General features: G+C 38.7%; 1 protein-coding gene across 3 annotated transcripts in view; it reads right to left on the bottom strand.

Annotated features, from left to right (window-relative positions):
- HERC3 (HECT and RLD domain containing E3 ubiquitin protein ligase 3) overlaps positions 1-26,814 on the bottom strand; it is a 125,017-nt gene that overhangs the window by 36,575 nt on the left and 61,628 nt on the right. For all 3 annotated transcript variants that reach the window (XM_011932464.1, XM_011932481.1, XM_011932472.1), the window contains 12 exons: positions 22,690-22,849; positions 18,159-18,235; positions 17,172-17,393; positions 16,127-16,218; positions 15,108-15,238; positions 14,364-14,524; positions 11,930-12,006; positions 7,860-7,984; positions 6,184-6,243; positions 2,632-2,743; positions 2,038-2,227; positions 75-238 (listed from right to left, as the gene is read on the bottom strand). In XM_011932464.1, coding sequence (XP_011787854.1) covers positions 75-238; positions 2,038-2,227; positions 2,632-2,743; positions 6,184-6,243; positions 7,860-7,984; positions 11,930-12,006; positions 14,364-14,524; positions 15,108-15,238; positions 16,127-16,218; positions 17,172-17,393; positions 18,159-18,235; positions 22,690-22,849 — 1,571 coding nt within the window. The remainder of the gene's footprint in view (positions 1-74; positions 239-2,037; positions 2,228-2,631; positions 2,744-6,183; positions 6,244-7,859; positions 7,985-11,929; positions 12,007-14,363; positions 14,525-15,107; positions 15,239-16,126; positions 16,219-17,171; positions 17,394-18,158; positions 18,236-22,689; positions 22,850-26,814) is intronic.

Raw genomic sequence — 26,814 nt, 5'->3', positions numbered from 1 at the left:
GCAAAGAACATCTCACTAGCATATTTTACCCTACCATCTAATTACCCCTCCCCAGTAGCACCTCCTATGCTCACCTTATATAACTTCTCCAAGAGTTTGAGAGCTGCTGTAATATAATTGTTAAACAATACAGGAATTAAGAATGTCTTTCTTCCCCTCAGTAGATAAAGGACTGCACCTTTATAGAGGTTTACCAGCTTCATGAAATATTTCGGGCATACCTGAGACCACCAGTTATCTTTAGAAAGAAAGAAAGAAATGACATTATTTCAACACGTAATCTTGGGCAACTATTTATGTCTTCTGCCTGCCAGTTAAAAATTGCTTTGTCTAGAAGATAAACATTAGTCTAAAATGCATTTTCCCAAAACTGACTTTAAAAAGAATCCATTAAAACATTTTTGGAGAGAACAGCAGCTGTACAAGAATCCCTGGAGTTCTGTTTTTTTTTTTAAAGCTTGGTCTGATTTTTTACAAAGACTCAACCTGAAGGTTAACTCACAAGTCCAATTCCAGACTACATGTGGACAAGAAACACATATTTTGGGCAGGAGTGATGCCCACTGTATTAATCCAAAAAGTATTCTTATGTCCTAGTGCTTTCAGCTACCACTAAATCCTGAAGCAGAAATGCAAAGGATGACACCCCCTAGAAGCAGCAACAATACGGCAACCATTCCCTTCCCTTTAAGAGGTATCATTAGTTGAAAAACTGCCATTTTTATTTCTCACCAAATAATGCTTTCTCATAACCAGACAAGAAAATTATAGTACTGGCTTATATTTCATTGGAAATAAACTCAGCCATACTGAAATATTTAAAGAATGAAATAATATGTCTGAGATTTCCTTTAAATATACTCCAACAAAAAATAAAAAGGTGGTGAGGGCAAGAGACAGATGAAATAAAATGGGCAAAATACCGACAACTGCTGAATTTGTGTGGTGACTACCTGTAGCATACTCTCTACTTTGGGGTATTCTTTTAAATATCAATAATTAGAAGTTAAAAATAAATTAAGTGTGAAATTGAATAATTATGTTCTCTTTGTAATGTCCAGTCTGGAAAAATAAAAATGAAAAAACTCTAAAACTTGAAAGTGAGGTAAGATTCCTTCTAATATTGCCACCTCTCTGTTTCACATCAACTAGAACACCTGAGAAAATGTTCCCCAAAAGGCTTTTGATCTTAAAAAAAATTAAGTACTAACATTTACTATTGCTTTCATTATTATTTCTGTTTTTATCTCTTCTACAAAGGTGGAGGCAATATAGAAAAGCCAGCATTCCACCTTCAGGAACACAGTCTCTTTATTCGTGGGGAGACCACACTCAAGTAACATCCCAGTCCATCTGGAACACAGAAGTTACTGAGCTGCAATGACACCTAACAAAATTTACCCGGGGGGGGAAAAGTAAAAAGCCAGGTGATAGACTTCCTGCACTTGATTAATAAAAACATTTCAGGCGCTACTCCCATGAAAGACACTCTCCAAATCACTGAGGAACGGAAGGTTTTTATCTCAGCAAAGTGTCCGGAGCCTGCAAAAATCAGTGTGGACTCAACTGTCCTAAAAAAGAAAAACAAAACAAACATTTGGTAAGTCCACACTAGGTCATTTTCTTTCTCTTCTTTTTTGGAGACCTCTGTATCACCAAAACCGCTCACTTCACTCCCACCCCCTAAATTAGACATTGGAGAAACAGAGACCAATGTACACGAACATTGAGGCCCTATTTATTATAAGCAAATGTGGTAGAAAAAAGTAGTTTCAAATTAAATAAATTAGGTTTGTGAATATTATAAAATCAAGATTATTCTGGCATGAGTCATTTCAAATAATCTAAATAATGGTTTTATTTTCAACTTGAAAATAGGGTTAGCTAAAAATTAACAGTAAAGCAAAAAAGGTTTTAAGTGTTAAGGATATTAAATGGCAACAAATAGATTCTTGGATCTCAATCCACTGGAGCCAGGAGTCACACCAACAAAACAAATGAGCATAAAACCACTGATACCGAGGTTAGCAAATTTACCTAGTACTTTGCTGGGGTTTGTATCCAGCCGCAGAATGGCCATAGCCAAGGGAATAGTCAATGTTATATAATACTTGGAATCCTGGAGTAGGGGAAACTCCGGTAGTATTAAATAGATTCTCATGGCTTCAACATCTGGTGGTGAGCTTGACAACTGGGGAATTAGGCAACTTTCAAAACTGTTCAAAATCTGTATGAGATAAAAGAGTAATGAGAAATTCAAACAAACTTGAGATCTAGTGAACTTATCTCTAAGTTCATAACCTATTTGATAGACCCTGAAATCTCATTCATTCACTATGCACGAGAACCTACTATGAGCCCTACACTGGTCTAGGCTCTCAGTACATATCCATGAAAAGAAAAGCCAAGGATCCCTGCCAGTGCAAACTGTATATTCTAGAGGGGCACTGCCCTGGAAAGGTTTAAGCCAAAAGCAAACAAAAGGTAGGTCTAATTCCCAAAGTAAATACTTTACAAAATTAAGATTTGGAGACTTTCACTTTTTCATCTTACTCTTTTTCACTTGAAATTGAATTCATCAATACAAAAATGCATATTTAAGAATGCACTTTACAAATATAAGAAACATACCTGTTCTAGAATCATGGAGTGCTGAGAGTTCATTAACTTCTCAAATAACACCCTAGTTGAGTTCAGGTCAATCCCAGGGATTTTGGGACTCGTTTTAAAATGTTCATCAATTCTAAACAAACAAAATTTAAAAAGTATGTAATAAAAGAAAAACAAAGCAAACACTCTGATAGGAATTATAAACAAGTAAACAAAATACCATGTTCTTACTAATCAGATTGAAATTTGACCTGGCAGATAAGATCCACAAAAGTACTGCATTTTGCATAAATCTCAAAATAATAAACCCAAAATAAAGAATAGTATTTCACAAAGAATAAAACACGGAATTCCTTTTACAAGAATTTTCAAATTTTTAAATCTGTTTTCCTTCAAGTCAAAGTACAAGGACTGTCATATGAATTTAAAGCTATCTTGAAGTTTATAAACAAAGAATTATTTCCCTGATTTCGTATCGTGTTTTTTGGTTTTCTTTCTGTATTTGTGGCTCATTGAACTAGATGTAGATGCTGTTGCTTGGTGCAAATAACATCCCCTGTGCAAATTGGTCCACTCATTAACAAACAACAGTAGAACCTCCTTGTTGAAAGCCTTTCTCACCAAAGTATTTAAAATAAAAATGATCGGCTGGGCGCGGTGGCTCAAGCCTGTAATCCCAGCACTTTGGGAGGCTGAGACGGGTGGATCACGAGGTCAGGAAATCGAGACCATCCTGGCTAACACAGTGAAACCCCGTCTCTACTAAAAAATACAAAAAACTAGCCGGATGAGGTGGCGGGTGCCTGTAGTCCCAGCTACTCAGGAGGCTGAGGCAGGAGAATGGCGTGAACCCGGGAGGCGGAGCTTGCAGTGAGCTGAGATCTGGCCACTGCACTCCAGCCTGGGTGACAGAGCGAGACTCTGTCTCAAAAACAAAACAAAAAAAAAAAGATCTAGAGTAAATGCAAAGTTAATGTCTCTCATCCTTAACACAAAGGATACAATTACATTCACCCAACGACTAATTTCACTGCTACTATTTTCAACTTTCTAGCAACTAAATCTTTTTTTGACCTTAAACAAAAGCTTAGCATTTTTGAGACTTAGAGAATATCTCGTATATCCTGCTCTTGAACCTACCACATCTGTTAATTTACAAAAGAGCTATCTATTTGCAAAGCAGCTTCTGTTTTTGAGTAATGGACACATTGGGATGATTTGAATACACTCCGACTGCAGTGTTATAATTTTCGAAAACAAAAAAGAGTTTCTAACATTTTAAAAAATCATAATTATATGTATTGAAACCCCTATGGTCAAATGAAGATAAATTGCTTGTACTTTGTTTGTTGGGCCTTTCGTTGTTATTATTTTTAAAATAAATCTGGCCAAAATATAGAAATGAATTCTGGTTTCCGGTATGTAATTTTCCATATGCTTACAGATACTTTTTGTTATGCTGTTGAGAAAACAAAAACAAAATGTTTTGTCTATACGTGTTTATTGCTTTGTAAAACTGGTCTTCATTTTGATTGTTTTCCTGTGATGCATCCTATGTAAACTACAGGAGTTGACTTTCTGAAATAGTACAGATGTCAGTTTGAAAAAAAAAGGCTTTCTCCGCAACTCTATACGAAATTGGTGATACTAAAGGTGAACAACCTAACAAGTCTGGCCAAGAGCCCTTCCCAAATGTCATGAAAGCTATCCATCTAGAACAGGGTTTCTCAACCTTGGTACTATTGACTTTTGGGGCCAGAGGATTCTTTGCTGGGCAGGTGGGAATGAAGGATGTTTAGCAGCATCCCTGAGTTCTACCCACTGGATGCCAATAGCAAGTCCCTCCCCATTGCACCAACCAAAAACGTCACCAGAAACTGCCAAATGTCCTTTGGGGAGCAAAATCAACCTGGCTGAGAACCCCTGTTCTGGAAGGCCAACATCAGCATAATCCAGAATATCTTTCCCTGGAGGAAAAAACTAATTACTAAATATGAAATGAATTGTGTGAGCTCATTCCAGCTGCCTTAATTATAAAAGTAAATGACTTTATAATCTCTAAATGTAACCAAAGAGAGTTTCTGAAGTGACCTCCTGCAACCCAGTTACGGACTCATTTATAGGGAGGGGGTGATGATGGTTGAATTTAGGAGTCAACATGACTAGATTAAGGAATACCCAGGTAGCTGCTAAAGTATTATTTCTGGGTATGTCTGGGTCAGTTTTCTGCAAGAGATGGGCATTGAATTAGTGACTAAGCAAAGAAAACCCATCCTCATCCAGTGTGGGTAGGTACCACCCAGTCAGCTGAAAGCCCAGACAGAACAAAAAGGCAGGGCAAAGACAAATTCTTTCTCTCTCTCTTCTGAAACTAGGACATCCTTCTTCTCCTGCCCTTGTACATCAGAACTCCAGGTTCTGTGGTCTTTGCACTCCAATACTTACACCAGGAGCCCCCACCCATTTCTCAGGCCTTCAGCCTCAGACTGAGAATTACACCTTCAGCTTCCCTGGTTCTCAGGCCTTTGGACTTGTACTAAGCCATGATGCTGGCTCGCCTGGTTCTCCAGATTACAGATGCCTATGGCAGGATCTCTCAACCTCCATAATCAGGTGAACCAACTCCTGTAGTAAATTCCCCTCACCCTCTCTAGATAGACAGATATATCCATCTATCTATTTATCTCTCTCCTATTTGTTCCATTTCTCTGAAGAACCTTGACTAACACAGGGATCGAGGGGTAGGGGTGGGATTCACACAGAGAAATGAAGTCTAATTCATCTTGAGATCTCGTTAGCCTGGTCACTGGCAGAAAAGGATTGATAAATAATTAGGACTTGGGATCACCAAAGATCCAAACCCATGATAAGACCCTTTTGCTGCATCAGGTTCCTGAGGGAGATATTTGCAGAAGGGGTAAGACTAAGAAAATAAACATTCTATTTACTACTGGGGAGTTCAACCTCAAATATAATTCTCTGGTGAGCTGGGCTGGACCTAAATCCAAGGAGCCCCTGAAGCCTCCTTAGAATTACTCCCTAAATTCACTCTTTTTGAGAGAAAAAAAATAAAAATAATAATAAAAATTTTAAAACTACGGGAAAGCAAACCAAAGAAATCAAGAAGATTATTTGAGGAACTAAGAATTTAAAATTATGACACATCTTAGAATACTCTGAAAATCTTACTGAAAGAGATAAAGTCTCTCTCGGTAATCTGCTTTTCTGCCATTCAAGTATCAATCAGCATTGTTCTTCCAGCATTCCAATTTTTGTGCAAAGCGTCAGCTTACCCATTAAATTAAGGCCAACCACCATCAAAGAGAAGAAAAGTCTTTCTTCACAGCCTTTGCTGAGTAAGTATTTGCATCACACGTGGGGTTTTAATAAACTTTTTTTAAAAAGAGGGGGCCTCACTATGTTGTCCAGGCTGGAGTTCAGTGGCTATTCACAGGCATCATTATAGCATCCTAAAGCCCCAAACTCCTAAACTCAAGCAGTCCTCCTGCGTCAGCCTTCCAAGTAGCTGAGACTATAGATACACAGAGTTTTTAAAGGCTCTAAGTCACTTACTTTTTTTCAAGAAAACTTCCATTCCAACAGGCTGCAGAAGATAATATCTGAACAACACCACTGCTCAAAAAAAAGAAGGGTGGGGGAAGCCTTTAATAATTACAAATAAATGGTTATTTAAGTATCAACAATAAAGTAATCATTTACTCTAGGATTTAATTAATAGCAGCTCTTTCTTAGTCAGCTGAAGCTTTGGAAAATGTGCATTTGCTTTAGAAAAACAGGATGTCACATCTCAAAATGAAGAAGAACTTAAGTTTTCCATGTTAGGAAAAAAAAAAGAATATCAAAGCTCCTGAAAGAAAACCTCTTGTCCCAATAATGTTCTTGAACATTTTCCTACCACCAAGCATCTAAGAAGTGCCCTATCTAAACTCCAAAGAGAAACACAGAATAAAACCAAAAAAGAGAAGCCAAGGTGTTACTTCCCGAACACAGAAATTATCTTTGCAAATTAATAACTGAAAAATTATTTCTATTTTGCTGCATATCTGAGATGGAAATTAAAAAGTAAGCGAAACAAGCACTTATTCCCATTACCTTCTATTATACAGGCTCTGGGGAAACAGCTAGTTCTGAGGACCCAAAATGAAACTGGACATCAGGAATCCTGGGCCTTTCCATTCAGTGCAAGGGAAAGGGAAAGAATAACACAAATATACGCCTGGGGAGGGGATTACAGTAGTTTCTGTTAACCACATAATTAGATCAGGAAAGATCTTTAAAGATCATTTCTTCCATCCATTCATTTTGTAAATAAGAAAACAGACAACTAATGGTAAAATGTCACAGTTTCCCTTGCTGGACCCCAGCTAGCCCTCATGTCCTCTCCCCTGCTACCCTTCCAGCCTGAGTTCCTTGGCAGAGCCATCCTATGGTTAGAGGGATTCGGAAGACTGCCACAGAGCTGCTCTAGGGTGTTGCTAATGCTCTCTTGCTCAAAAAATTACTAGCTCAAGTGCCTCAAAGTTTAGAGTCCTGGTCATTTGGCCCACTACAATCTATGTCATAATGCAGGAACCATTATGTACGTTTCTGGGGATAACCACAACTTAATGCACAGAGCTTGATTTACTCTTCCCAAGAATCAGACTTCGCAGAAAAAAGTGGAGAGGCTGAGGAAAGCCAATGAAAATATGTAAGAATGTGCAAAGGAAAATTATCCTTTAAATTTGATAAAAGGTCTCAATCCTACTTACTGTTTTTGTTTTTGTTTTTTTTTTCTACCTGACTCTGAATTACCATCTCAATCATTTTGAATAGGAAAATGCTAGAAATTATTAAGATTAGGTAAGATAACAGCTGTCTCAGATTGGGGATGTTTTGGAACACGCATACACTAAAACCCATGGGAGTTACACAACCAGAACGCTGAGCTCTCTTAGCAGAATCACCAACTCAGGCCTTCATCAGTTGGGATTTTTAAGATCTTACAATGAACAAGGCAGGTGGAGGCATATACTGTGTGTAAGAATTGGGGATCCACCCATTATGTTATTTGGGGCTAAGGAGATCAACCCTGAAATAGTAACCAAAAAAAAAAAAAACCACGATTCCCTAAAATGCAAAACCCCATTTACATTCACAGTATCAATATGCAAGTAGGGAAAATCACACTAAGCTAAGAAGTTAAGACACTTTGTAGAAAAAAAAAACGAAGATGAGCAGCCACATACTTGATTGTATTTGCATTGTTGTGTTCTGAGAGTTTTTGTCTCCAAACCGCTATGGTTTCATCATTTATTAAACTGGTATAATGTGCTTGGTTCATAGTCCTGAAGTCAACAGCAGGAGAAGAATTCTGGAGAATTAAATGTAACAGTAAAAAGAAGAAATTACGTAGCATGGATCTTGTCTCCTCTCCTTTCTCCCACATATTCTCCATTTTATGTTTCACTTATGATCTAAATGTTGTGGTGTGCCGCCCAGATCTCCTCCACCCTTCAGAATGGAGGCTCCTGACAGATCCCAGCTGGGCTGCTGTCCAGGACTTGGCGTTGACTGTTGCTTCACTATCATATCTAATGGCAGGTAGAGGCACGGTGCAAAGGTCCAGTCCCCTTGCCTCAACTCAGGACTGGCTGAAGGACCTCACAACTTCAGTGCTCCTCATGGGACTGGCTGAGGCCTCTGTTACAACTGATTTGCATTTCAGCCCCTCCCTCTGCCCAATCCCGCCTCCATCATCCCTCAGATGTTCTTCTAGAGAGCACTCTCCCAAAAACCTTTGAGTCTCGGGTCTGTTTTCCAGAGAAATCAACTCAGTACAAGTTTCCCAGAATTCTTTCCCCTTTGCTTTGAATCACTGTAACAGCAGGTTTTTAAGGTATTAGTCACCTGCCATAAATGTCCACCAAACTTCAACAAAATGTATTACAAAAGAGTCAGAGTTCAGTTATAATCTATATGACAAACAACCTATAAAAACAATGACTCTTAATTTCTTGCTTCAAGTATATAACTATTATAAGAAAAATGGCAGAAAAAGATGTCAATAATGTATGTCCTTGAAAATTCCAAATGCTGCCCAACACTGTGCATCTTTTATTCAGTGAGATTAAAGAAAAAAAAAAAACATAATAAGCACTTTCCTTTTCTAAAATTGCTTGTTTTCAACTTATTTTCCCCAAGCCTTGTTCTTGATCAAGAACTAAGAAAAAGTTGATGGTGCTTTATACTCCTTGTCTCCAGTGAAGAGGAAAAAGGTAATATTAAAGCACTCATTCATCAGCTCATGAGATCATTTTTTTCTCCTTTGCAACTACACATAAAAACAAAACTTTCAAAATAAATTTTCTTGGTTACTTTCCCATAGCTTCAAGTTAAGGTATCATTATGGGAGGAAGGAGTAGACCATGTAATAGAACAGATGCCTGACAAAGTTTGTGATCATCTGGTTATTGACAACTATTCTACTAAAATGGCCACAGATATCTATGGAGAGAACAAAAATCATCTTGAAGTATATACAGGGAAGTCATAATCCAAAGCAGATGCTGGAGTACACACACAGATTGTCTTTCTACCTCATTCTAAAACCATTGTTGTTATGTAAATTTTACTTATTTCCCCCATTCAAAGGGGCAGCTGAACATCGATTCTAACACAAACCTACAATAAAATACAGACTTGGAACTATTTTCTCATTCCTCATCATATGTCCAATAAACCAGTGATGCCTTGGGTGAAGCACAAGTTCAGAATCACTTAAAGAACCAAGAGAAAACATCATTCTTCTTGTCTTTAATACATACAGGCAAAAAAAGGAAAAATTGCTCTTAGGTCAACTTCAGCTGGACTTTGGATCACCATGGGAATGTTCAATAATCCTGATGACCAAGTCATACTCCAGACCAATTAAAGCAAAATCTCTAGAGGCATCAGTATTTTGTAGAGCTCCCAGGTGATTCCAGTAGGCAGCCAAGGTTAAGAATCACTGTTTCCGGAAAAAGATTATGAGATAGACACACACACGCACACACACACACAATTGTAACAATTCCAACCACATTCCCTCTTCAGTTCTATCCAGGGAACAAAATGAAAGGAAAAGGAGGTGCTATGGTTTACATTCACTAAACTCCCAAGACCTAGAATCAATGTAGCAAAGGGGTATCTGACTATAACTCCTTCCCTCCCTTCTTTCATCTAAGGCCTGGCAGTAATGAATGAATCATCCTTTTATAAAAATAGATGCTGTGGCCGGGCGTGGTGGATCAGCCTGTAATCCTAGCACTTTGGGAGGCTGAGAAGGGCAGATCACTTGAGGTCAGGAGTTCAAAACCAGCCTGGCCAACACGGTGAAACCCATCTCTACTGAAAATACAAAAAAATTACCCAGGCGTGGTGGCGGAGGCCTGTGATCCCAGCTACTTGGGAGGCTGAGGCAGGAGAATCGCTTGAACCCAGGAGGAGGAGGTTGCAGTGAGCCAGGATGACGGCACTGCACCCCAGCCTGGGTGACAGAGTGAGACTCTGTCTCAAAAAAAAAAAAAAAAACATAGAGGCTGTAACTATACAGGTGCTTTTTCTTGGTTCTTTAAGTGATATGGTAACAGGGTAAATATATGATTTGATTAGCCTCTGTATCTAAATAATCATCTCTGGTTAATAGTTTAAGTAAATGTGTATAGGTTTCAGTTTCTCCCAACTCGTCAAAGTCATTCTCTGTCCAGCTTTTTAAGAGTAACATCTTCTTAAGTAATGTTTACTTTCCTTTTTTTTTTTTTGTGACCGTATGCTATGGGTACCTCTCCCTCTTTCCAGTTGTTTAAACTTTAACCTGTCCTGTCTCTCTAACAGTATGCTACTTCACTTCTTTCTCATCAGGGTGTTGTTTTCCAGGCCCAACAGTGTTAATTACAATAATAAAAATCAGTTACATATATCAGATACTGTATTTATAAAAGAAAACTAAGTTTCATGTTAAATTTCACAGGAAAATTAAAGTTGGATACTATTATTCAAGTCAGTTACCAGGGGAAATAAATACTTAAAACTCTACTACCTATTGACAAAAACTGATTAGCTTCCACAAAGTCAGTGCCTTTTGTATTTTGTTTTATTGACATCTTGAAGAAATAAAGAATAACAGCTTTCCTCAGGATTTCTCTGTAACACACACTGTGAGGCTGTGTCTAAAATAAACTGCTGCTAAGGCAGCAGTTCCAAATCACGCCAGATGGTAGCACTAAGCCACCTTCTTCAGGCACCTGACCTGGAAAATAGCTAATCATCAGCTTTAGCTGTCCAGCCTACAGCCTCAGGCTCCACCAGGACCTTTTCCAACAGAATCACAGAACCAGAGTGACTAGAAGGCAAAAACTTTGTGTACTTAAAGATAGCTAAGTATCAAACTAATAGAGAAAGTTTCCAAGACCGAAAGAGCTCCTGGTTTCCATAGTTGTTCATTTTCTTCCCGGTCAATTCTGACTCCTTTATCATCACTAACAGCCCCTTCCCTTGCTCCTCCAGGAGAGCATAAGCATCCATGCACCACTCAGAGCTGGTCCTGTTGAAATGCTTGCTGAATAAAAGCAGGAAAGGTGGGGAAGGAGAAGAGAAGAGAGGAAAGAAAACACAGGGGAAGGAGTGCAGCACTGACAACAAATCTGTGCAGCTGTTTTCAGACTGAATTCTCCCAGCAAGGAAGAGTGGAAGGAATTCGAGCCCTGTCACAGAGACCTGGATCCACGCTCTACCTTCAAGCAGAAAGACAATGTCACACTGTCTTTATCCACTACAGTGATGCGGGAGACAACAGGAGGGAAATTTTGGTGTCATGTCATGAGCAGATTATAAATAACAAAATACATCTGAAAATTGTGGTATCTCTTACATATATATATACACTCAATCACATCAAACAAAGAAACCCACCAAGTTCTCAAATACTTAGCATTTGTTGCCACTTAACAGGGAAGAAAAGAAATGGAAAATCAAATAATGCCAAAGTAAGCACAAACTCCCTAGGCATCCTTTACAGTGTTTCTGGAACAAGTACAAATATAAATAAATAATTTCAAATTATAAATTAGAACTCCATAATACCAGGAGAACTGTTGGCACTTCAAGGGAGCCAAATGGAGACAACTTCTTCCAGATTTAGTTTGTTTATTTTAGCAATAACATAAGATTGGTAGAGACAAAGAGTAACATTGCTCTTTATGTTGCAATTACTTGTTAAAACAAATATTGGTTCACCATTATTCCTCCCTGGAAATAAGAGTCACAAGAAAAATTTTACCTCGTATTTGGAGCAAAGTACAAAAGTTTGGTCTCCTCCAGAGAAGATCTGCTTAACGATATGATATTTAAAGCGATCTGTCAAAAAAAAATTCCGAAAGCATATTTTTCAATAATTGAAGTTTCTCCTTGATCCCCTTTCCTACTGTTGCAGAATACGCTTCAGAGTGGGTACCTATCCATTTTAATTGTGTCACAGAAGTAAGAAATCTTCTCCCCTGGCTCACTGCCTAGGACTGTTTCTACCTCAATTAAAAATAAATATATAAAATGGTATCCTCTACTCTAACTCTTCTTCTGCCCCTCCCCAACTGCCAGCGAATCCTGACCTCGTTTCTCTTTTCATTCTAACTCTGGCATGCCACTGACCTGAAATCTGAAATGGGCACTATTCTTTACAGTAACAAATAATTTAGCATGTGAGTGTGGTGGACCCATGCCCCTTCAGGATGAATCTTGCCATGGAAGGACCTCCATTTCCTGCTCCCTGCTTCACCTCCCATTACACTGTGTCCATGGTGACAGTCTCCTACTACCACATTGCCTTTATTTCTAATACACCACACTATTTCACATCTTAGTGCCTCCTCCCTCTGAATGTGCCCACCAGAAGCATAACCTGAATGTGCTTCTGGCACTGCACCTTGGTGGTGCTCACACCAACTCCCTCACAGTCCTCTACACCTGGCTAACTCCAAATCATCCTTCAAGGCACAGCTTAAATTTCCTCTAACCACAATACTCCTCCATGCCTTCTTCTGGGCTCCCACATTACCAAGAGGGTTCCTAAAACCATGTCATTTACATAACTGACATTTACCTGCTTATGTTATAAAATCTTTTTGGCAAACATCCAGGCACAAATTTAAGACCATGGAAGTCAGGTTATAATTCAACTTCAAAAATTTGAGGTTTCAAAATAACCAAAAAATACTTGAGTTGGTAAACTTCCTAAATAAATGTATTCCACGTGTGAGTACAATGTCTTGGAGAAAAGAATTTACAAATTACAGAGAAGAGGACACAAAGCCATTCTTTTGCTTTTGGGAATATCACCCAAACAAAATCTTGTTTATTTATATTTTAAGTTGCACTACATTTCAGATGCTCATATATTCATTCCAAAAATGTCTACTGAGTGACAAGTTCATGCCAAGTCCTGTGCTATATGCTAGGTTTACAAAAAGGAAAAGAGTTTGTCTCTGTCCTTGAGTTTCTTATAATCCAGTACTAAAACTTATGATGGTTACTGTTTCAAACAAATTCCTGAGCAAGCCATAAGTGTGTCACTTTATCAACTTCAAAATCAAAATTAATTACTAAATTACACTTCCTTTTAATGATTCTCTAGCTCCATTTCAGCCTCCGATTTATTATTTCAAGGTGAAGCAGTCATTCAATATTAATGACTGCCTTACTTTGATTTCCAGTGAAACCAAGACTGTTATTTAATTATTTTTTAAGGGAAGAAAAAAAATGGCATAAAAAGAAATCACATCATGTTATGTACCAAAACACAAATAGCAAAGTAGAGGTAACATAGTACACAGGATTTAGAATGACCTGAGTTTAAATCCTGCCTCCAGAATCTATGTGATCTTGGGCAAATTACTTGACCTCCTTAAGACTTCGTTCCCTTATCTCTAACATGGGGATAACAACCACTAACTAGTTCTTAGGCTATTTTGAGTGCTTTGCATAGTAATGACACATCATTAAGCATTCAGTACATGCAAACTATCATTATTAGCAACAACAATAAAATGTATACACCACCACCAACGTCTGTGAAAACAAAGTAACTGGTATAGTTTGAATGTATGTTCTGGTCAAAACTCATGTTGAATTGCAGTAATCCCCAATGTTGGAGGTGGGGCATGGTGGGATGTGTTTAAATCATGCGAGCGGATCCCTCATGAATGGCTTCAGCCCTCCCCTTGCTGAGAAGTGAGCTCTTGTTCTGAGTTCACATGAGATCTGGTGGTGTAAAATGTATGGCACCTCCCCTCCACTCTTTCTCTTGCTCCTGCTTCTGCCATGTGAAGTGTCTGCTCCTCCTTCGCCTTCTGCCATGATTGTAAGATTCCTGAAGCCTCCCCAGAAGCCAAGCAGATGCCTGTATCATGCTCCCTGTAGAGCCTGCAGAACCGTGAGCCAATTAAAACTCTTTCTTCATAAATCACCCAGTCTCAGGTGCTCTTTATAGCAATGCAAGAACGGCCTAATACAACAGTATTTCCTGCCTTATTTATTCTCTAGGATCTCAACTATAAAGTTTCATGCATAGTAAGTATTGAAATTATTAATTGATGTTAAAAAATACCTTATCCTCATTCCCTCCAAAAGACCTCAAAGTAAGTAACAGCTACATATTCTGTAAACAACTGTTTTCATCACTTAAAATACCATTAATTTCCAGAGACGATCATTCTTACCAGCTCGGGCTGAAAGCTGGCCACTGTGGGCGGCCCAGTAACCCTTGACAGGAGATGGGCACTTGACATTACAAGTGTGCCCAGTTCCTAATTGACCTCTTGCTCCACAACCAAATGCATAGATGAGTCCGGAAGAAGGCACGAAGGCTAGGGTATGTTGTCTGTGAAAAAATAATTTAATTCATCAGCACAGTTTCTACTAATGTGGATGTACACTCTGACTCTGACTTTTAACTTCCACATGTGCACAGCACAGGGTGCTCCTATAGAGCCTTCCCCATGTTAACACGTGATTATTCTTGCAGCGGCTGCTCTCCGTAATACTATCCTTCTCTAATACTCTAGATCATGAGGAGGGTGGCAAGTCAGAAAACAGCTGAATGATCTGCTGCATGTAGCCCCTGAGATGAACGGAGAGAAGCAGGGTAGACTCAGGCAAAAATTTCCAAGAAGTTCTTTGGGACTCTCTTATTTTCCTTTCTTTATCTCTTCCCCACATCCTGCTACTCTTTATCCCAAAAGAAGCCTAACGTCTCCATGTTACTCTGCTTATCTAAAACCCTTCCTTGCCACACTCTACCAAGGTCTTTCTCCACATTTCACCACAGGCATGCATGCAGTTAAGATCTCTTAAAATGACGGTCACTAGGTATAATCACATTCTTCATCACTACAAAGATAAGACCCATTTCTGGGTCCAAGTGAATACAAGGAAGCTACAAGGAAGCTTTGAGGAGCACTCACCTGCCACAAGCAATCTGAGTTACTTCACTACCCATCAGTTCTAGAACTCTTCTAGGATTAACCTCATCATTCATGGAGTCATGTCCAAGTTGCCCACAGGAACCAGCGCCAAAAGTAAACACACCTCCACTCTAACAAGGAACAAACACCATATGACTTCCCTGTATCCTTAAGGGTACACCTCTAAAACCTGTATACAAAATGCCTATCACAACAATGTGCACAAGAGCACTACATTCACTTGACACTTTGCCAAAATCACTTTGTAAGGATATTCATTAAATAGAAAAATAATAAAAAGGGAATTTCAGACTGCATCTTTATGGAACAAAGACAGCACTGCTCAAAGGAATGTGTGCCTTCTGTAAATTTTAAAAATTGTTTAAAAGCACAATGATATGTTAGGAAGCAAAATTTTAAAAAAGGAGAAACAAGGAGCTAGGCTAAATGAGATGATTTTACATATCATTCACATATAAGAAATTAAGTGCTCTACAAATTCCTTGGTAAGTAAGCTGTTTTGTTTTTTTTTTTTAACAGCTGTATTTAAATAATTTAAATAAATGTGAAGGCATTTTATTAAAGTGAACCTACAATAATATTTGCTCAACATAAAAATACATTTTCATTCTCTCTAGAATATATTTAGAAGCAAAAGAAACACGATTATTTTAAAACATTAAATTGTTGCTTCTTTTTTATATATTTAAATGACTTGTTTTAAAGGAACATACGATATATATACATAAATGTATTTACTGTCCTATATTTTAAAGTTATTTATATTGAACTATTCTTAAATGTTACTAAGACACTCTACAAGATTACCAAAGAGGATAACAGAGACATAAAAAAGTAGTCTTTTTCTGTTCCTTTGGAAAACAACAAACATAAAAGAGAGTATTCAAGTTCAAGCCACAATACTGTAATCACACACCATCACTACACTAAAATAATCAAGCAATTCTAATCACCCATCTTATCCCCAGCACCAAAGTAGAATACTCTGAGCTCCTTACCTTTGTGAGAACTGCTGTGTGTTCTTCTCCACAACTAATATAGACAACTTTTTGTGTGCGTAAGAGTTTTACATGGCATGGAGACTCTCGATCTAGAATAAATTAAATATCAGAATATCACTACCATTTGACTTTGAGATGAAATACACACAACTATCTTGGCATGAATTTTGGATTCCTGGATTCCTGACACATGTTGTTTCCTGCCTGCATCTGTACTTGGATACGCAACAGACTTCTCAGTTTTAATTTACCTAAAACCTACCTCATGGTTTCCCTACACTCTCCAACCCTGCCCACTCTCCAGCTCACTTTACCACACACACATAGCTTTCCCCATTTCAGAAACAGTCATTTTGCCCCTCCAGTTGTTCCTTTATTTCAAACCACACATCCAACAGTGAACAAAACCAACTGGCCTCCTCTTCAAAATACATTTAAAATCTGACTTTACTCCCACAACCTCTACGCTGGTCTTCCAGCTTCCCCCTTGACCCACTACAGCCAAAGCCAAACTGGATCATGCCTCTCCTCCAAACCCTCAGGTTCTTCCCCTCTCACTGAGAAAACCTGCCCCATCCTCACCCTGCCCCTCAGGGCCCTGCATAACTGGGTCTACACAACCTCTCTGACCTGCAGCTATGCTACTCTTCCCCTTCTCTCCAACTACATCTCTTCCCACATGAGCGCCTTTGCACACCCGGTTTCCTCTCACAGAAATGTTTTTTATCCAGACATCTACATGTCCCATTTCCCATCTGATTTCCTACAGGTTCTGCTCAAACATTTTCTTATAAGAGGGGCCCTTCGTAACCACCTTATGTAAAGCAGAAAGCTGCACTCTCAAACCCTGTGTATTTACTGGTTTTTTTGCACCTCCACTCACTAGAATACAGTCTCCACTAAGACAAGAATGTTCTCTATTTTGTTCACTGTTGCTCCCTTAGTATCTCACATGGGGCTAGCACATAGTAGATCCTCAAGAAGCATGTGTTAAATGAATGTGCTTTTAAACTAAATACATACATATGAAGGGTTTACCTACCTTTTTCATCACTGAGCCCCAGCTGCCCTGCATTATTCATCCCCCAGCCAAAAACAGCTCCTGAGAGAGACAGGGCAAAGCTGTGAGCTCCTCCGGCAGCCACCTGAGCCAGTGGGATCCCCTCCAGGGACCTCACCCTCTGCGGGCTGGCTTGAGAGGGGAACTCCTTCCCTAAGCCAAGCTGCCCATGGCTGTTCTTTCCCCAGGTGAAGAACTGGCCATCTGAAATAACAGGATAACTGGTATTACCATAAAATGATACAAGCTCCACACACAAAAATAATCTAGTTATTAGGGTCATTTGCCAGTTGCCCCCCAACAGCAAACCCACCCGAGAGCAAAGAAGAGAGACACTTCATGCTGTCAGACTGCCAAAACCCAAACTCCCAAGTAATAACAGAGAGGTAAGCTGAGTCTTACTGCCCTTCAAAGGCTATTAAAATTTATACACAGAAAATATTAAATGTATAAGTAAATTCAATTTCAAACAGGCCAATTACCAGGCTTAAGCAAGATCAACTAGTTCTGACCATACTAAGACTATGAGACCCAAGACTTCAGGAGGTCCAGCTACGACCACTTGGTCTGCTCTGCAGATAATCAAGCAGGACACAGAAGTGCAGATTTATTTAGGTTTCTCCAACTCCTTTTTCATTTATTTGGGAGCTTGATAGTGGAATGTAGCTTGAGAGTTGGCTGTCGCTAAGAAAAATCAATCTTCTCCATGCTCAGAACACCTAGGTATGGTCCTGCCCCCTGCTCATCTTCCCCTGTGAAAGCTGGAGCAGCAATGATGACCACCTACTTCATCATCCACACCCTGAGAAAAGGATGAGCTATGCAAAGCCCATCTGAGAACTGTCACTGTCCAACAGCAATGCATAGACCCTAACCAGTTAATCCAAAGTTTTGAGTTAGATAATATCACACAAAAAGACAAACTTTTCAAATTAACATAGCATTAGCATATGTTTAATGTTACTTTACCAGCTGCAAGAGCCAAGCAATGCCAGTTGCCACAGGAAACTTGTAATATTGTTTGCTGGTTCAGCTTTTGTATTAACCTAAAACAGAAAAGGCTTTCTTTTTCAGATAGATATTCACACACAAACACAATTATCAGAAATATTCCCAACTAAATAAAATATCAATAATAAATAACATCATCTTGCCTAAAAGTCTTTTTAAGGCCGGGCACAGTGGCTCACACCTGTAATCTCAGCACTTTGGGAGGTCGAGACGGGCTTATCACCTGAGGTCAGGAGTTCGAGACCAGCCTGGCAAATATGGTGAAACCCCATCTCTACTAAAAATACAAAAAAAAATAGCCAGGCATTGTGGCACATGCCTGTAATCCCAGCTACTCAGTAGGCTGAGGCAGGAAAATTGCTTAAACCTGGGAGGCAGAAGTTGCAGTGAGCCAAGATTGCACCACTGCACTCCAGCCTGAGCAACAAAGAGAGACTCTGTTCCCTGTCCCACCCCCTCAAAAAAAAACTCTTTTTAAAATCAAATATATAATCTTACATGACATAATTCTATTAGGTCTTTCATCAGCCTCCTGTCTCTTAGGTAGTTACTGTTTAAAACAACAACAACAAAAAAACACTTTTGCATTTAGACCCATTGCCACAATCCTCCATTATTTCTCACCTTGTCTTCTTCAATTCAGGGCCAAATGGAAAGAGCTACAGAAGAAAGATCCTAAGAATATGGCTGGTGTCTATGTGGCTTTCAAAATAACAGAAATGCCACCATGCAAAATAAGTGAAATGTCAATTTCACTTCTGGGTATACACATACAACATGGTACACACACACAACAGAATATTAATCAGCCTTAAAAGGGAAGGAAGGTCTGACACATGCTTTTAACATGGATGAACCTAGAGGACATTATGCTAAATGAAATGAGCCAGTCGCAAAAAGCTGAAACTGTATGATTCCACTTATATGAAGTATCTATTGTAGTCAAATTCATAGAAATCAATTTTGCAAGATAAAAAAGTTCTAGAGGCCGGGCGCAGTGGCTCATCACTGTAATCTCACCACTTTGGGAGGCCAAGACGAAAGAATCGCTTGAAGCCAGGAATTCAAGATCAGCCTGGGCAACAAATCAAGACCCTGTTTCTACAGAAACTATCAAAAGCAGCTGGGTGCGGTGCCATGAGCCTGCATTCCTAGCTACTTGGAAGCCTGAGGTGGGAGGATCATCTGAGTCCAGGAGTTCGAGGCAGTGAGCTGGGATCACACCACCACACTCCAGCCTCGACTACAGACAGAGTGAGACCTTGTCTCAAAAAAAAAAAAAAAAAAAAGGTAAGAAAAAAGAAAGTTCTAGGGATTGGTTATACAACAACGTGAACATATTTAACACTACTGAGCTACACATTTAAAAATAGTTAAGATGGTAAATTTTAGGTTATGTGTATTTTACCACAATTAAGAAAAATAATAAGAGCCATGTCTCCAAAACCCGAACTTCCTAGGATGATAAAGAGGAGGGTCACATGATTTCTTTTCAAATCTTACTCCCCTGCTTGTTCATATGAAAGAGAGAACAGCACCTATTTCAGAGTTGTAGCGAGAATTAAATGAAAAATTCCAGTTAAAGTGCTTGGCACTACCCAAGAAAGTTGGGCACCCTAGGAATACCTCCTGCTCTCTATTTTAATAGTTGACAAGTTGTCATGTTCATCTTCCCTAAGTGTATTGTGCCATGGAAACTAAGGGGTCGGATGGATACCGCTTGGAAGAGGGGTATCTTTGAAGACAGATATCCTCTGGGGGAGAGGACAGAGGATTATTTAGATCAACACTTAGATAATGCTTTTGTTCATGTTTTATTTTCTCAGATATAAAAATTTAAAATAGAGTTCACAAACACATTTAGTGTTTAGTACCAAATATAAATGAACCTTTTTTATTCTTATAACTGCAGATTCATGTGCAATTGTAAGAAATAATATGAAGAGATCCCTCATATACTTTGTCCAGTTTCCCCTAATGCTAACATTTTGCAAAATTACGTATAATATTATAACCAGGATATTGAGGATATTAACATTAATACAATCTACCAATCACATTCATATTTCTCCAGTTTTACTTGTACTCATTTCTGGGTATTAATTTTATCGTGTAAGTGTATCCACTCTGCCACAGTCATGATACCAAACAGTTCCAACACCATGAGAATTCCTCGTATTAAACTTTTATAACTACTCCTCCCCTTCCCCTGCTCCTAACCCCTGGCAACCACTTATCTATCCTCCATTGAGAAAATGTTGTTATTTTAAAAATGCTATATAAATGAAATCGTACAGTAGGCAATCTTTTGGGATTGGCTTTTTTCACTCAGACTAATTCCCTGGATATTCACCCAAGTTGTGTTAATCAATAGTTTATAGAACAGCACTATTTTCTAAAATTGAAAAATGCATTACTGCCTAAGAGACCCATGTTTCTCAGGTTGCTATATAGCAACAACCCTTTTTCCTATCAAGTTTACACTCAAATTCCCCATCACCATTACTCTTGTCACAATCAGTTATAGAAAAGAAGCAGGTCAAAAGAACAAAGATAGATAATAGAGACATTGTACCCTTGAGGTGGGGAAGAGGGGGTTCACACAGTGCAAGCACATACTGTATTTTACCTACTTGTCTCCTTCCATCCTCCCCACAACTCTATAAGGTACACAGTAAGTAATTCCATTTTTAAGTTAGAAAACTGAGGCTTAGAAAAGTTAAACAACCTGCCCAAGGTCATTCACCTTAGAAGTAAAAGAGCCAGTATTAGAATCCAAGGCTTGTTTGACATCAAAGCTATGTTACTTTCCACAATACAAAGGTATAAATTAAAGAATTTATTTCAATTAACTTACAATAAAAAACTATATACAAACCAAAGTCTTGGAAGTCATCCATAATTTGAACATAACTAATGAATATTAAGCTACTACTGTAGCACAGATTACTTCATTTTTAAAAATGAAATGCCACTAAAAACCTTAATTGTGTTTTGGTCATCAACAAATGAAATATTTTTGCCATTAATGTTATGAACATCTTCCCTAATATTACACACAACATAACATCTAGCACTTCTTTTTTCTTACTGCCACTCTTCCTCTCCCCACAAAATTAAATTAATTTTTGGAAGAAATGAATCTAAGACACTACCTGTCCTAAATCAGGAAATGAATCAAATCACTCTTACCTCCATGTTCTTATTTAACACAACTTTTGATTAAAGAGACAAAAATCTAAGAAGGGCAAGAAAGAAGAGGAAGAAGAATATGCTATTCTTTAAAGGGGACAATAATCAGGCAGAGGAGGAGAGGCCACTTACTAAATTTGCACTGAGTGATGTATGTGACAGGCACTCCTAGCAATGGTGATGCTAAAATAAATCATCCAATTATCCTGCCATTAATAGCTCACATCTTTGTAGTAAAAACAGATATTAAATCAACAATTACAAAGAATGTGTTCCACAGTAGTGGTATGTGGAATATTTGTAGCATAAAGGAGTGAGAATTAAATAAAAGAAATAAAACGGGCCGGGCGCGGTGGCTCAAGCCTGTAATCCCAGCACTTTGGGAGGCCGAGACGGGCGGATCACAAGGTCAGGAGATCAAGACCATCCTGGCTAACATGGTGAAACCCAGTCTCTACTAAAAATACAAAAAACTAGCCGGGCGAGGTGGCAGGCGCCTGTAGTCCCAGCTACTCAGGAGGCTGAGGCGGGAGAATGGCGTAAACCCAGGAGGCAGAGCTTGCAGTGAGCTGAGATCCGGCCACTGCACTCCAGCCCGGGCGACAGAGCCAGACTCCGTCTCAAAAAAAAAAAAAAAAGAAAGAAATAAAATGGCAGCTCTTTGATCATTAAGAACTTTCAACAAACTGAGACACCACCACTAAAAAGTCCATCTGAAAGTAACTACAATATTTGGGATGTTCTCTTAGTGGCAACTATTAGATACTTAGCTAAATCATCTATGGTTCAGATTTAAGTAAATCTTTAAGAGACTCAAAACCTACTGTATTGATATTTTTGCATTAAAGAATCTATGTATATATGGTATTTTAGCTGTTTGTAATGCTTACGGTGATTTAGCCTATCATTAGAGTAACAGGTCAGCCTTGTGATTCTATTTTAAAGTACTTAATTGAGTAATTCAGACTTGCAATTTTCAGTCGAAGGTTAATAAGCCTACAATGTGAAAGATGTCTTTTTTATTCAAACATTTATCAATTGCCAGGCACTCAGCAAGCAACCAGGCTACCAGAATAAATAAAGTACAGTTCCCAACTGACTCACATTTTTGAACCAGAGACAGACACTTCTATAAATAATTGCAACTTTTGTGAGAAGTGTTTTAATAGTATAAGGCACAGGAGTTGCACAAAGGAAATAGCAATTAAATGAAGAAAACAGAAGAAAAACAAGGAGTCTAACAAATCAACAGCAGGAAATAGTATTTAAAACGACTGACATTTGAAAACCTTCTTACCTGGGCACTGCCACAGAATCCTCAGTAGTCATGAGTCCTAGCTGACCATCACTCCCTGCACCCCAAGAAAACAGCTGGCCTCGGTCACTGAGGGCCAGACTGTGGGACTCGCCACATGCCACATGAATGATATGCTGATCTGCCAGAGCTCCAATTTGTTCTGAAAGAGACAAATTGGAGGAGGAAAATGTACAACCCAGAAACAGGAATACTGCTACCATTACACAGGATTATCTTCCTGGGCTGTTTTATTTTTTAACAAGAACCACTTAATCTGAATATTTATAGAGATTATAAATTTCACATATTTCTAAACTCTATCGATTTACATTTGGAGATCATGGGTAACATACATAACTATAGTAGCACACACATCCCAGATGTTCCCTGAACCTAAACAGCCACGAGCCTGGTGTTTCTCTATCCAAGCAGAAGCCTGTACTATTTGGAGATGTTCCATCCAAGAGGTCTAAATGTTGAGTGGAAATGAAACATATTCCTAAAAGTAGCGGGAGTGAGCGAAACCCTGCCTGGAACAATGAGACCCTCTCCCCCCACACACAAACACACCCAGAATTCTAAACAGCTTTCTCCACTCAGTTCTGGAACCCAGTCTTGTATGTATACAGTGAGGAAATAGAAGGATTTCTCTCTGGGAAAACTGGCCCAAAAGACAAGACCCACAGATAGTGACATTTGTGCGTTCCTCAATGAAATGTCCAGCTTCCCATCGGTCAACAAGAATCACCCACACACACACAGCTCCACTCACATTTTAGCACCTCACCCTTAAATGTAAAAGGCCAGACAAGGATCACCCTATGTGTGAGGAAAACTTAAACATGAAAAGCAAACAGCCACATAAACAGAAGGAAATGAACTCTGAAAAAACAGATCATGCAGGGAGCAAAGTTTCTTAAAAGTCTTTTGAGAAATCAAAGAAGATATTTCCACTCATGAACCAGAAAGAGAGTGCTATAGGAAAGCATTATTCAACAAACAAACAAACAGAAATATCTTGGAAACCAAAAATGTGGTACCATAAATTAAAAAAAAAAAAAACCTTCAAAAGCAGGATTGAACGTTAGAAATGAAATTTTCTAGGAAATAGAAGAAAAAGGCAAAGAGAAAATCAGAAGAGGAAAAAAGATAAGAAATTAGAGGATTGTTCCAAGAGGTCGAATATCCAGAAAGAATGGAGAAGACACACGATAAAAATATTTCAAAAAAAAAAAATCACAAGAAAATTTCACACTGAAAGGATCTATTAAGTACCTAGAATAATGATCAACAAAATATCTACTGTAGAACCCTTCAGCTTGAAATTTCAGAATAACAAGAAAGAGTCTAAAAGTTTCTAGAAAAGAACATGTTTATATACAATAGAACAGGGATCAGAATGGCATCATACTTCTCAGAAGCAACACCAAAAAGTGTAAGACAATGGAGCGATGCCCTCACAGTTCTGAAGGAAAGTAACATTCAAGCAAGAATTCAATACCCAACCAACCGTGAATGATACGTGAGGCAAGGGGAGTAAAAGGGCAGTTTTGGAGCATGTAAAGCTCTCAAAATATTTTACCTTCCATACTGCTTTTCTCAGAAAGCTACTGGAAGATATGCCTCCAAAACAAGAACTCAGGATTTAGGAACCAGGAATCTTACACAGACAGGAAGGAGGTTAGAAACCTTTCTAGACAGCTATGTAGCATGCCTACAAAGCAAAGGTGGAGGGATGTCTCCAAGGTGAAAAAGAAAACACTATTTAAAGAGTTTTAGAGCATTATGAGTTTTATAATTCTACCAGAGATACAGAGGTTACTGTGGAAAAAAAAAATTAAAGTCATTAACTTCAGGAAAAACTAAATGATTTATGAGAAAGAAAAGTAATCATGGTACATGCAATCATAATAACTGAACAAAAAAACTTTCTATAGTTAATAATTGTCAAATTTTATTTAAAAGATTAACTATTTGGGGATGGATGAGTGTCTGGTGGTGAGGAAGAGGAAAGGGTGGGTAGAGAATATAACAGAACTCTAATCTTTGCCAGTGTAAAGTTTCCAGATTATGTCCAATATTGAAAAAAATCAAGAAATAATATTATAAGAATGTTATTTAGAAACATAAAGGTAAGCAGCAAAAAAAAAAAAAAAAAAAAAAAGCTAAAGAGTTGAAATGACAGGGAGTGAGATTCAAGATAAGGACAGGTGAGGCCTGCTGGGAACTGTTATTTAACCTAAACACAGTTTTCATAAATATATTCCTTCAAAACAATAACACTTTTTTAACTGAAAACATGCTCATGCCAGAGAAAGTACCATAATAAACAGAAAGATTCTGTAATTCATGTTGTTCCCATTGTCCATCTTCTTTAACTACTGCTCACTACTTACTTCCCAACTCAGCCTTGCACCAGGCACAAAGAATAGTCCTATCTTTACCTTGCAAAAATGTAAGAAATGCTATCAAAGGAGCCCAGGTGGCTCAGACTCCACTCTGACCAAATTTCCACCTCATACCAATTCCAAGACTTGGAAGGCTTTTCTGTTCTCTAGGCCTGGGACCTAGCCTGATGCCTTATTCATGACTGAGGCCTATCTCTTGGTACCTAACCTTCCTGGTACCTTACCTGTCTGAATGTTAGTATATGGCCTAACATAACACTAATAAGTTTCCCCACTATCCTGACACTGTGGCTCTGATCCGTCTGCCGTTTTCTTTCCCTCAGTCTCTCAATAGCATCCCTCTCTTGATCTTGTCTTTACTACAGCTGAGTAACCTCAAAAGGGAACATCTGGATTCCCATGACCATTGACTCCCAGTCACGTCAATCTCTAGGCAAACCAATTCCTGTCCCATCACTCACCAACCCCACCTGGGCTCCTTTGATAGCATTCCTTACATTTTTGCAAGGTAAAGGACTATTCTTTGTGCCTGGTGCAAGGCTGAGTTGGGAAGTAAGTAGTGAGCAGAGGTTAAAGAAGCTAGACAATGGGAACAACGGGAAATCCAGCTACCCTCACCACAACAATAAAACCTGTAGCCACAAAGGCAGAAATACTGTTCGGCAATCAAATGTTGATGGAGAACCAAACCACTGGTTACACAAGTCTAACTTATTCTATTTCTTCTAGCCAGAAAACTGTGCTCGTCTAATTCAGACTGGAAATCTGTCACTGTGGAACTATAATCCCTCTTCTAGAACCTACCCCCTAGGTCAGCCCAGTGTGCTGATGAATGCCTCATTCACTCCTCTCTCTGAATACACCCCTGCCCCACTTGGGAACATTCAGGCTGCAGTGCCCTCTGATTCATTTTCACATGCAGTCTCTTCTGATTCATTCCGTCAAGACTATACGCTATATTTTCCAAATCATGATGGAACCTCAACCCACACATTAAAATAACTAAACACACTGAAGAAGCATTTGGTATTTCTTGAGGATAAAAGTATACTTTTTCTCTGAACCTTTCACAGCAACATTTTAAAGTTTTTAAAAGTCTTTAGTAATGTTTCCAGTTCTGAACAAGTCATGGTAGGTAGGGCAGCACAGTGGCCAATGTGGAGTGCTGCTTACAGCAAGTCAGCAGTTCAGCTGGACTTGTATTATTAGGGTTAGTTCTACTTAGCTCTTGAGCCCATCATAATTTTTTAATGTTTTTTGAGTTAATGGTAAATTTGTCATTTAACCACCAAAAGATGGTAACTGAGAAGGATGATGTGAGTCTAGGAGGTAAATGGATGATGCAGATTCTTAAGCCTTGCAACAACCCTGTGAGGCAAGGGTACCACAGCTGTCCTCAGCTCAGAAAGAGGATGTAATTTGGCCAAGGCTCACAACTAATGATTGGTGGAACTGGGATGGACACCAGGTCTGTCTGACTTCAAAACCCATTATACTTAACTAAGCTATATTGTCTTTCCTCGTGGAAAAGAATTAGATAGATTTTAAATTGGTAAAAGTAACCTATAAAGTGAATACCCCACTTATGGATAATGGAAAACTAACTTTTCCCTCATTGTCTGTTCATATGAGAAACACATCCCGTGACTTACAGTTAATAATATCAGCAGCTGGGTAGAAAGGACAGTAGTTCCCCCTTATCTGAGGTTTTGCTCTC

The sequence above is a fragment of the Colobus angolensis genome, unplaced genomic scaffold (assembly GCF_000951035.1).
Source record: "Colobus angolensis palliatus isolate OR3802 unplaced genomic scaffold, Cang.pa_1.0 Scaffold123, whole genome shotgun sequence".
NCBI classification, from domain to species: domain Eukaryota; kingdom Metazoa; phylum Chordata; class Mammalia; order Primates; family Cercopithecidae; genus Colobus; species Colobus angolensis.
Note: the sequence above shows the minus strand (reverse complement) of the source record. Positions and strands in the feature narration are given on the sequence as shown.